The sequence below is a fragment of the Apodemus sylvaticus genome, chromosome 16, assembly GCF_947179515.1.
Source record: "Apodemus sylvaticus chromosome 16, mApoSyl1.1, whole genome shotgun sequence".
NCBI lineage: Eukaryota > Metazoa > Chordata > Mammalia > Rodentia > Muridae > Apodemus > Apodemus sylvaticus.
In genome coordinates, this window is record NC_067487.1 from 64,230,422 (window position 1) to 64,243,204 (window position 12,783).

A 12,783-nucleotide genomic window follows, 5' to 3' on the forward strand; every position below is an offset into this window, starting at 1 on the left:
GGCATGAGAAGGGGGTTGAGAAGGAAGTAGAGGGAGAGAAAGAGAGGGACAGAAAAGAAGAAGAAGAAGAAGAAGAAGAAGAAGAAGAAGAAGAAGAAGAAGAAGAAGAAGAAGAAGAAGAAGAAAGAGAGAGAGAGACAGACACAGAGAGAGAGAGACAGAGAGAGAGAGGTCAGAAAGCAAGGGAGAGGCCAGTCTTTGTATAGCAAGCCCAGCTCTTGCACTTGGCTGTTGCTAGGTAACTGTTGGGCGGAGCCTAGAAGAACCACATAACACATATGCCTGACAGCATCCTACACCTGCAGTGTCCCCAGAAGGCAGAGGCTGATGGAATCCAAGTATTTACCGCGCCACAATAGCATATCATACACAGCATTTAGTGTCAGGTTCAAAGGAACCTCCGACTGCAAAAGGCAGTTGAAATATCCAGAAATGAGCTCAACCTGGACTATAGGATTTCTGGCGGTTGTGAAGCCAGTTCCTGTCTACCAAAGGGAGTCATTTCCTTTACCTCTGGCAAAAGAGACTTGTGGCTCTCCAGTGAGCACATAGCTGAGGTGCCCACCAGCATATCAAGGCCCACACTAGCCCCCAGGCTTCCCAGGGATGTGGGGCGAACATGGCATACTTGTTATGCGTTTGTGTTACCCCTTCCAGCTCAGGGCTTTCTCTCCCACCCCACACCATAGCCCTTGCTCTCTCTCTTCAGATGCTGTTCTCAGCTCCCGATAGTCTCACTCTGCTCTCTATCCTCTATCTCTGGCAATTCTCCCTTCTCCCTCACACACATCGGCCTGGCCTTGCCCAATCTACCTCGTTCTCTCTCTGCTCTGGACTCTTCCAGATGTCTCCAGCTGTTCTCTCTTATTTATAATAAAACCCTTAACCTTATCAAGGAGAGGTCATGTCAGCGCACTCCCTTGCATACATTAAGCACACACATTTTACCCATTGGGCTGAGAGTGCAGCTCAGTGGTAGAGTGCTTGCTCAGACTCACAAGGTCCTGCTCAACCCCTAGGATGGGGGGAAAAGTACTCTCAGTTCTTTGATCTTTCAGAATGTCCTGAGTATTACCAGAGAGAATACCATGCCTTACGACCGAGTACCCTAAAGCTTAAAGGAGTTTCATAACTTGGTTAAATCACAGACTGGTCATACAGTTAGTATGTGACACTATGCTGGAGATTGCTTGTTCAGGAATCCTGCCACGCCTCCCCGCCCACACAGAATGATGTTGCTTTTCCAGCACTGCACTGCTCTCCCTCTGAGGAAAGCACCTGGGGGAAACACAGCCTCCTTAAAGTGGTACTAGTTCTAGCTGAGGAATGAATGGGCTTCCTAGATAGCTGAATAGATTTCACCTAAGTGTACTGGAGAGTCTCCATTGGCCTTCCGAGACTTGATAGGATCCTTTTGCAAAATTTAGCTAGTTGCCTTAAGGAAATAGAGCAGAAGGCACACAGAGACATGGGTTAGGATGTGAGCATGAAGGTAAGAAAATAAGTAGTTGTTGGTGTTCTGTCTAAGCTCCACCTCACACCTACCTGGCAATAGCCAGGTATGCCCCGCCCCATAGATCTGGCCCACTATAAGAGGGGCTACTTGCCCCTCTTCTCTTTGCTCTCCACTCTCCCACATACTCTCACCTCTCTTCCCCTTGGGCTCTCCCCCCCTCACTCCACATAGTCACGGCTGACCTCCACTCCACTTCTCTATTCTCTCTCTCTCTCTCTCTCTCTGCCTTTCTCTACCACTAACTCCCATCCCCTATTCTGAATAAACTCTATTCTATACCATGACTCTGTGTGTGTGTGTGTGTGTGTGGTCCCTCGGGGAAGAAGTGCCTGGACAGGGGCCTGCCTGGGCACCTTCCCCCACAATGCCGTGCCACACTCCTTTGACCCCCAATCCTCTCCTTTTTAAGCCCCCACAGTAGTTCCATGTGATCTTTCTGAATCTCCAGAGCACCGTCAGAGAGAGGATCACTAAGGCTCCAAGGAGTCAGCTGACTAGCCCAGTTTGAATACCAGATCAGTCAGCTCAGCACTGGTATGAAGCATGCTGGTCTGGGCAATCCTTGTTCAGAACCCTCTACCTATGAGGATGGCAAGTCCCGCAGGGCTCAGTGTTCACGTCTCAGTGCCTAGCCTAACCAAGGTAAAGCAGCACTTATACAGCCAGATCTTGGCAAATTTTGAAGATTTTGTGGGGTGAGAAATCTCCAACTGTGACAAGCATCTACAGATAAGCTAGCCTTATCTGTAGAAAGTCTAGTCTTAGGCTGAGGGTCTCATATATGTTTTTATGTTTTCCTGGATATTCCTTTATTTAACACGCTGATGGAACATGTTATCAAAGAAACAGGCACGGCAGGGAATCCAAGTCCCTTCTGGGGAAGGGTAGGAGACTAAAGGTAGGGTGACCCGTGGGGGCTGGTAGGCCTCGCCCTGTATATGGATCAAGGGGCTTTGTTCAAACCATTCTACTTGACCTTTACAGGGCAAGGACTCTGTGGGTAGGGGTTCTCTGGGTTTGTACTGTTGAGACGTATCTTTTGTAGCATAGAGCTGGTATCTTGCAAATTTGGCCAATACTTTCTACAACGATTTCATTTTATCACCAGTATATTTCTTTTGGGGATACACAAGCACACACAATTTTGGTTTGTTCTGGTGGCTCGTTGCGCAGCAGTTATTGTGTCGGCTGAAGTGCATGTGCATAGGTCCTGCTAGGCTCAACTACTAGGCTTACCACTTAACTTGCAGTATCACTTCCCTGTCTTCAGCTTTGAAGGATATAACCCAACTTCATATCTCAGACAAGCCATCAAGACATCATGGAACTTTAAGGTGCCCTGTGCTGAAAACTCAAATATCAACTGCTTTTGCCATTTTCAAATACTTTATTGACATTACGGAATCCTAAGTGCACGCCCACCTGCTGGTCTTCCCCTAGCACTCAGAGAGGAGGAGGGCTGGGTGCATAGCTTAGTTGACAAGAGTGTTTACTGGCATACACCCCAGCACCACATAAAATGGGGTGCTGTGGCACACGTGTAATGTCAGCATTTGGGAGATGGAGGAAAGAGGAGCAGATATTCAAGGTCATGGTGATTTCAAGGTCAGCCTACCTCAAAAGCAAAACAAAAACCTCCTGGTAAAGAAGTAATAAATGAAAGAATATAAACCTACAGATATGCCTAAGGAATTTAGTAGTTAGCCACAATCCCTGTGCTCAGATTGAATGAAGTCAAGCAAGTTGACTTGGTTTGGCCTCCAATTCTGATCCTCATATTTAGGTGGTAAAGGAATTAAGACTTGAGAACACTATGGTTTCAGCAGGATGAAACCAGTTCTTGGCTTTTACATGCTTAAGAATAAGGTTCCTCACACATCAAATGAGGTACAAGAAGAAAGGAGGAGTGGCCCCTGGTTCTGGAAAGACTCAGTGAAACAGTATTCGGCAAAACCAGAACGGGGAAGTGGGAAGGGGTGGGTGGGAGGACAGGGGAAGTGTTGGGGGCTTACGGGACTTTCGGGGAGTGGGGGGGGCTAGAAAAGGGAAATCATTTGAAATGTAAATAAATTATATCGAATTAAAAAATTTTTAAAAAAAAGAATAAGGTTCCTTCTATAAAATAGGCTTTAACAAGCACTATGTAAACAGGAAAAACAAAGCAATAACAACAACAACAACAATAACAAAAAACCAGGAACAGAATCAAAAATACATATACTGTTAGTTAAGTCCTGTTAGCTCACAATAGATAAGAAATCCAAAGTCCCTTGCAAGCCAGGGCCTAAGGGCTCATGCAATCATTCAAAGCAGCAAGATAATTCTCCTATGCAAAATTAGCTTGGTCATATTTAGAGCCTTCTAAGGCAGAAAAATAAAAAACCTCAATAGTAGATACCAATGTGTTTATATGAGAACTGGTCAGCTGGGTGGTGGTGGTGGTGGCGGTGGCAGTGGCGGCTTTAATCCTGCCACTTGGGAGGCAGAGGCAGATGAAATTCTGAGTTCGAGGCAAACCTGGTCTACAGAGTGAGTTCCAGGACAGCTAGGGCTATACAGAGAAACTCTGTCTGGAAAAAACAAAACAAACAAACAAACAAACGAACGAGAACTGGTCAGCTGGACTGCTGCATTCCCTCGGCTACCAGAGAGAATCCGTGTGCCCTATTCCATAGTGAGCAAATTGACTTCTTTAAAATGTGTAGGTAGCAGAAACCTGAGTCTCCAGCATCATGAAGCTGACACGGTCCCAATATCTTAATATACAAGTAGGTAACTGGCTGAGAGAGAAAAAACACATAGCACCTAATGCGAGCTCCAAAGCCAGACTCCCAGTTTTGATTTCTATATCTACCACTTGGTAGCTGCTCTGTAACTCTGGGCCAAGTTACCTCATCCTTTCCTCAGATCACTCATCCTAAAGTGAATGATAGCTTTTCCTAGTACAACCGGTGTGGTGAGGAATACACGTTAATACATTAGAAGTGCTTGTACAACTGGAATGCACTATTAAAGATACTAATTCTCATTCTAGCTCTTTACACATGCCAACGACTGCACTTCCTTTCCTTCCCTTCCCTCCCCTTCTTTTCCTTGCATGTTTTCTGACTGACCCTGTGGGTGATTTATGCAGCTGACTGCCCTCCTTCATGCGGGCATGTGTTTCTTTCAGCAAATCAAGGTAATGCCGCTTCTCCAGAGTGACCTACTGAGGAATGGCAGGTGATTCGCCATGGTCAAGAAAGAATGACTTTCTTTAAGCAGCTACAAACAAATTTATTTAAGCATAAGAAGAATGCCCACCCTCATGCAGTGGTGGGCACCTGTTGAAGAAACCCAGAGATACTCCAGGGGTGGGCAGAAGATACCCAGAGGCACCGTGTGTTGAAAAGAAGGGAGAGAAAGAAGCAGAACCTTAGTGTTGCCTCTGAGAGAGGCCCGGCGCCAGGGGAGCCACTCCCATGGACGTGTATGTGTCGGAGAGCTGGGAGAGAAGTGGAATGGCTAGTGCACTATGAAGAGAGACATGAGGGTGGACAGGAATGGCCTGATGCCAGCAGCCTGGGTTGCTTGAGGCCATGATGAGGTGCCCGCCTGTGTTGCCACAGAGGGCCATGACTGGGTCCATGTCCTTGCAGAGGAGGGGTTTGTACTCATTTCCATGGCCCATGTTACCACCAAAGGCCATGCAGCTATCCCCAGTCTGGGCCATGTTGACATCTGAAGGCTATGGAGAGCTGACCCTGTCCCTTGATTGGGCAGCATGGGAGAGCTGGCCCCAAGGGTGTGAGAGTAGAAGGGCTTGCCCCACTCCTCACTGGCTCTAGCACTTAGGAGAGTGGGCCTCACACTTTACCTGGGCAGCATAGTAGAGCTGGCCCTGGAGGTGTGGGCCTGGGAAAGCCGGCCCAGAGGGCGTGAAAATGGGAAAGCTATCCACACCCCTATTCAGATCAGTGCTGGAGAGCTGGCCCTGTGACATGAGTGCTTGCCTGCTGCCACAAACAGGAGCTGTCCCAAGTCCTCACCTGGGCAAAGTGGGCCCTGGTGGTTTGGGCAGAGGAGAGCTGGTGGGTCGACCACAGCCATCACCCAGGCTCAGATCCAAGGCCTTAAGTTGACCTACTCCAACATGCCATCTATAAACCGCTGGAGCACACAAAGGGGCCAATCCTGCAGAAGCAAGGCTGCAGGATCTCCGTGACACAGGCAACCACAGGCCATCTCAGAGGAGTCCCAGGGAGGATCCAGTACTGATAGTGTAGCAGAGGCCAGAGGCCTTGTACCAGACCAATGACTCTCTGCAATCAACATTTGCAAGTAAAACCATCTGGGCAAAAGGGTGTACTGTGTGACACACTATGAGACACAGCAGCTTCCATAGTGAGAGCTTTTTAATGTTTTTTTTCTCTATTTTTATTTTTAATGTTTGTTTTCTTTTGGGGGCAAGGTTGTGATGGTAGAGAGGGGGTATGGAGAGGACAGAGGTGAGTGGGGCTGGGTACATGATGTGAGATACACAAAGAAAGTGTTTTTAAAACCATGTTTATATGTGTTTGTGTGTGCACATGTCATGAGAGGATGTGGTACTCTGTTCTCTCCATCCCAAGTCTCTACCTCAGGTTGCCATCTTGCCAGACTGTAACACAACTTTCTTGTGGATGGAAGTATTCATGAAAGCTGCTTCCCCAAAGAAGTGAAGAAGTGGACTGGAAGGGAACCATCCCATTTCTAATGACATTCTTCAGACTGTGATGGCAAAATCATTGTGGAGCGTGGCGAAGAAACAATGGTAGCACTGCTCAACTGATGCATAGCCATTCCTAAGTTCCTACGTCTTGGCTTATCAAAGTGACACTTAAGCCATTCTTTAGTAAGATTTTCTGTTACTGATCTCAAAGTACAGTATGTAATTGGCAGGAAATTCTCAAGCATCTACTGTACTAGAGATACTTTATAGGAAATACTAACTATGAACTAAATACTAACCTTGAATTGAGAGGCCCTGTTAAAGCAACCTAGAAGGTCATAAATGAGGGCTGCCTCATATATAACTATATGATAACTATACGGGAACCACACATGGGCAGGGAAGGAGGTATAGGATTGAAGGAAGCCCTGAGTGAAACTGAGCAACTGTGTGCTGTTGACATGGGTGTGGACAGGTCAAGGACCCCAGAGCCCATGAACCATGGAAGAAGGACAAAGCCTCCCTGCCACCTGGGGGCGAGGGTCAGGAGGACATGGCAGAGACTGTGTACTGCATTGGGCAATGCTTGAGCATATATCACCTCAAAGTCCCTCCCCCACAGTGACATGTATTTCCAACAAGGACCTACCTCCTAAGAGTGCTACTCCTTATGGTCTGAGCATTCAAATACATGAGTCTATGGGGGCCAAACTTATCCGAACTACCACAATACCAAGAAACCCCACCTCCTTTTCTGGCTCTGCAATGACCCTGCCTCTGTTCAGCTCTGAACAGTAAATATACTGAGCTTCTTGGTTGCTGAAACTTTCCCAGCTGAGAGCCCAGATCCCCAGATCCCAGCTTTTCTGTGTTTCTTCACTCATTCACCACCTTCAGTAAGATCCAAGTCCCAGGAGCTATGCTGCACGAAGCAGAGAGGGAATGTAATAGGTGGGGAAATAGTGTAAAGATGGGAGGGGGGAGTCTGGTTGCATTCATTTGCTAGGGGTCACCATAATGAAAACCCCACATACTAAGTAGCTTTAAACTAGAGATACCCATTTCTCAAGATTCTGGTCTACAATCAGTATCACTGTGGTTTATTCCCTGCTGCAGCCACATGTTTGCAGATGACTGCTTAGTACTGTCTTCTTGCATTTCTTGTGTCCTATGTGTCCAAGCCTCCTCTTTTCTGATTTAGGAAGACTGAATCAATAGAGCCTGATTCTTTAATGACTACCTTGACTTAACCAAGGCCTTTATCATCCTTTAAAGGCCCTATCTTCCAAATACACCCAAAATTGAGGAATTGGAGATTAGAGATTTAATGCATGAATTTTGAGGGACACAATTCAGTTCCTAACAGGGACCAAAAAATATGTTTAAGAGTTACGAGATTATTGGGAGATGAAACTAAGATTATATTAGTCCTAGACAGGTAATTAAAATTTTTGGCCTAGATTTTGTTGTGAGGTACCCACCAGAGAAGGCCAATTGGACATGGGTTCCAGCCAATAGAAAGCCTTTATTAGCCAGCCTGTGACTACACTGGATGCTTGGGACCTGAGTGCAGTTCCAAGCCTTTCTCAGGGTGGGCTTTTATGCACAAATCCATATCCTGCCGAGACATATCTCAGTCAGCAAGAACAGTTAGCCAGAAGTGAAACTTCAGAATCTATAAAGCAAGGTTAGTACATTTAGGGACTTTTTGAGAGTATGGACTTTGAATGGGTTAGGTCTTTGTTTTCGTTTTGGCAGATGTTGCTACCTATGCACTGGGTTCCAAGGCCTGATAAGACTTCCATCACAATGTCAGTCCAGCTAAGGTCTGGGGACCTGTTACAGTTTCACTCCTGTAGTAGCAAAGGGGACAGTGCAAATATTTAAGAATGATTAGGCAGCAGTATGTCACAGTGCTCGATCAACAAGTAAGCTACAGTAAGAGGCTAGAATTGCTGTTGTATAGCCAGTCTACACTGGTCCTAATGAGAGCTGAATGAAGGACTCAGGACAATGGATCATAAAAATCCTTGCACATCAATGCTTGTCCAGCACTGTTCGCAAAGGCAGGTGCCCAACAACAGAGGAATGGGTACAGAAATGTGGCATACAGACACAATGAAATTGTTCTCAGATATAAGAGCAAAGTTATGCCATTTGTTGGTAAATGGATTTAAGTAAAAATGATCATTCTAAGGAAATTATGCCAGTCTCAGGAAGACAAATACCATGTTTTCTCTCATGAATAGTTCCTATAGTTCCTATATTTCATGTAGGTAAAATCATGTATGTATATATGAAACTAGAGGCAAGACTGCGTAGGGAAAAGGGACTAATGGGAGAGGGGAATGGAAGAAAGGGGAAGAGGCGCATGAGGGGAGATACTCACTGTGCAATATATACCTGTGTGAAAATATCCTCATGTAATACAGACCACACATTACAGTGAAGACATGCAGTGAATTTTGAAAACCAGTTTCCCAGAAAGGACACAAAGGTCAAGTAGATTGGATTCATGGACATTCTTCAAGGTCCTGTGTGTGGCTGAGGGTCAGAGGCTGAAAAGGTTCACTGAGAACCCAGAATAGACAAGTGTCTTATAAATACTCTCCAAAGTGCTCGGGGGTCTTAGAGAAGAGTGGGCAGAGCAGCTCTCTCCTGCTTCGGTCGGTTGCACAGCCTCCCTTTCCTCTCAGTTGCCCAGATCTGTAACCCAGCCCCCATAGTCAGCTCTCAACTGGATATTCTAAAGATATTTTCTAAATATTTTATACATTGAATGCAATGTATTCAATGCATATATTGGATACATCCCAAAGCTTACTTGGGATTCAGAGATAATGAAGGATAATAATAATTTGGTTACCAAAACAATAAGGAGTTTGAGAAAATTGATAAAGCTCTTACAAATGCTCACGACAGTGAAGAAGTAAAAGTTCAACTTTCAAAAGCAGCCATCCCCAGTCACCACTTGGTTAGCTCTCTGTTCTAAGATTTAGCACTACCTATACCAATCTTATATAAAACTTAAATTTCCATTGTAATTTTACATTTGGATTTTAAGCCACAAATTAGAGTAAATGGGGGAAGCATTCCAGGGACTCTCAGGGATACTTACCTGTCAATGGTTTATGTGTGTCTTCACTTCCCTAACAGGAACTGTCACTCATACACAGGTAGAAATGCTGAATGCAAGATTAATTTTAAGTTTATGACAATAAGAGTAAAAGCAGAAGACTTAATATGGTTTTATTCAGAAATTCCTTGACTTCAGAGGCAAAAAGCACTAAACCGACCATAAGAGTTTTCTTATCACAGTAAATAACTCGCAGTGCAGGTTAAGATATGCCCACCCTACAAGATGGATTCCTCGGGCTGGTGATTCTAAGAGCAAATGCTAATAAGCTGCCAAGAAAGCGCGGCTTCAGAAGGCCAGCTTCTTACACCCCACGTAGAACTTCCAGTGCGGCTCCATTATGTGGCATGGCAGGAGCTCCTGATCACTGATCAGAAGTATTTCTTTTATCTGTAGGTAATGAGGGATGATTTGCATCGACTCTCTGGAAGTGCCTGCTAAAATATGCATCACAATTAAGACAAGCCTTTTATAATGTAAGATTTAAACATAGTCACTTCCTATCCTAGGATCCAGTCAGTCCATATCAGAGCACACTTGATAGGTACTTTGACTAGGACATTCATCACTCCACATTCTGAGACAAACCTATAGACCAAGAACTGGCTGACTTTTGAGAGAGAGACACACACACATGCAGAGCTGGTGGGATGGGGGAAGAAGGGCGGTATGAAGGAGAGAACTGTCTGTAGTCTAAAATTATAGCAGGAAAAGCATGAAGAAAGCTTCTAAAGGTAGTTGAATCCTGTCCCTCAATTCCAGTAAGCTGAGAAAACAGCTGTGAACACTAATGAGATTTTGTGTGTGTACACCTAACACATTATTTGGCATATGACAAACAATAACTTGCTATTATTATGATCACTATTAATTGCTGATTTTGAGATGTTTTAGAAAACAAATGACCAATTTTCTAGTCCTTTCTCTACCATACATGTAGAGTGTGGTCTCATGGAAATGATAACGTTTCCAGTTCTTTTATAAGCAAGAAGGTTCTTTTGCCTGTATCAGTTGAAATGGTTCATGATGTTTGAGTTAAGGCATACCATATAGGTCATTATTCATATCCTATGGATATAAATGTTTCATGAAATCAGGTATTTGAAAGGAGCATTGGTTTCGATGACCAGCACCTATCTATATTTCCCACACTAACTTGCATTTCTGTGACTATTCCTTTCACCTTACTAGGCTTGTATTCTTTGGGCTACTTATTCTCAACTTCCTGATTCATTTACATCTGTACCAATTAGTAGGCACTGACCCAGTTATAGAAACATATTCATTCAGAGAGAGGTGAAATACAATGAGATTTCAGTTGAATATTTGGGGAAAGTCACATCTAAATCTTCCCTTTTCTAGCCTTGAATCAATAAGCAAACAGCTTTGGATAATGAGACGCTATTAGGAAGGAACTCAAATGTGGAAGTGGATCTTTAAAATGCAGTGGCTTGATGCAGCAATGCAGGAGATTACCAGGACAGAGAAGTGGGTGGGAGGGGTTTGATCGGGGAATGGGCAGAGGGAAGAGGGCTTATGGGACTTATGGGGAAGGGGGAACTGGGAAAGGGGAAATCATTTGGAATGTAAACAAAGAATGTAGAAAAAAAAAGAGAAATGCAGTGGGTTTTTTTCTTTTCTTTAAAGATGGAGTCACATACATCTCGCTAGCACTGAATTCACTATGAAACAGAGGATGACCCTCCACTTCTGAATCCCCTCTCTTAACCTCTTCAGTGGTAGGATTACAAACATGTATCACTATACCAGGTTTATGGGATTAGAATGTAGAAGCTGGAAGAGGAGAAACTTTATGCTTAGTTATGCTGTTTGAATCTTAGATAAAGCCTTGATCCCTTCCTGGCCTTTATTGACACACAGATATCAATAAAATGCCATTTTCAGTGGTTTAAGTCAGTGTGAGTGGATTTTAAACTGTTACTTACAGAACGAGGTAATAGCTCAGTCAGTAAAGCACTCACTTGCCTTGCAACCATGAAGACCTAAGTTTAATTCCTCAGAACTCAGGGAAAAAAGGAAGGAAGGAAGGAAAGAAGGAAGGAAGGAAGGAAAGAAGGAAAGAAGGAAGGAAGGAAAGAAGGAAGGAAGGAAGGAGAATAAAGAGAAAAGCAGGACTAGAGGGTAGTGGTGTATCTTTGTAGTCCCAGCACAGTAGTGGTGTATCTTTGTAATCCCAGCACAGAGGAGGCACTGATGCTAGGTGAACCCCTGGGGTTCACTGGCGACCCAACCTAGCTTTCTTGACAAGTTCTGGGCCAATGAGACCTTACTACAAAAAACAAAGCAAAATAAAACACAAGGTAGATAGCAATGGAGAGTAATAATCTAGGCTGTTGTCTCCTACTGCATGTGCATACACATCTACCTACACACATACCTAAGCACATACAAGCCTGTTACTATAATTTAATACTTTTTACACTTTAAAAATATATTTTAAATGTCTTAATTGGTGATTCTTTACTGTCTGATGAGCCAGGCCTCTCTCTCTCAGAAATTATGTTTTACTTATCCCAGACCCGTCCCCCCTAACCTTGGGCACTACTACTGGGCCATGAAACTCATCCTTGCAAGAGATGTCACTTGTCCTTTACAAGAGCCTAAGTGTCTTGTATCCTGACTCCCACTGGGATTATGTTTACCTTGGCCATTCTCCCTCAACTCTTATCTTGAGCACTGTTTCTAAGTCAGGAAGACCCATCTCCCAGAAGAAGCAGTATGCACTTCATATAGGCAAAAGAGCTTCAATGTGAACATGTCTGAAGCTTTGTAGTACTCACGGGGTTGAGTTAAATGTTAACTAAAACTTCTTTCTAAAACTTTGTTATACTTAAATTTGGTAAAAATATATAAGCTGATGTGAGGCTCTCCAAGTCTTGGCCCAGCACTGGTGAACTGAGTTTTGTTTTTCCCTCTCCCAGACTGTTTCTCCACAGTTAACAGCTGTGTTTTTCATAGATCTTGAACGAAACTGATGGGCTTTGATAATCCTCCTGTTTCAACATCCCAAGAAATTGGGACTGTGGACATGTATCAACATACCTGTTTTCAAAAATGAGGTGTTCCACAAAGCTTGGGGATCAGAGAGATTGCTCAGGCAAACCCACAACAATAAGGCTTGCGCTGCCTGTCTTTCTTTACCTCTGTAAGACCTGCACTTACTTTGATTATGTTCTGAGTGCTTAACCCCTGAGACAGTTTCTGATTTACACAGTATTTCAGCCATGTGCAAATACTTCTGTGGGATTGCTCCTTGTAGGCAAAGTGCCGAGGCTGAGATGTGTGCACACGGCTCCTCTCATACGCTTGTGCCAGTGTCCATCTAAAGCCCCCCTTTACACCGCCAGTATATGGAGACCTGTGATGGTCTCTAGTTCCCTCCACATTCTTACTAATACTGCATGGCATACATTTGTAAAA

General features: G+C 44.3%; 1 protein-coding gene across 1 annotated transcript in view; it reads right to left on the reverse strand.

Annotated features, from left to right (window-relative positions):
- Window positions 1-9,630: 9,630 nt before the first annotated feature.
- The window catches only part of Ankrd31 (ankyrin repeat domain 31), a 183,395-nt gene continuing 180,242 nt past the window's right edge, over window positions 9,631-12,783 (reverse strand). Inside the window, exon 25 of the mRNA XM_052159647.1 lies at window positions 9,631-9,779. Coding sequence (XP_052015607.1) covers window positions 9,631-9,779 — 149 coding nt within the window. The remainder of the gene's footprint in view (window positions 9,780-12,783) is intronic.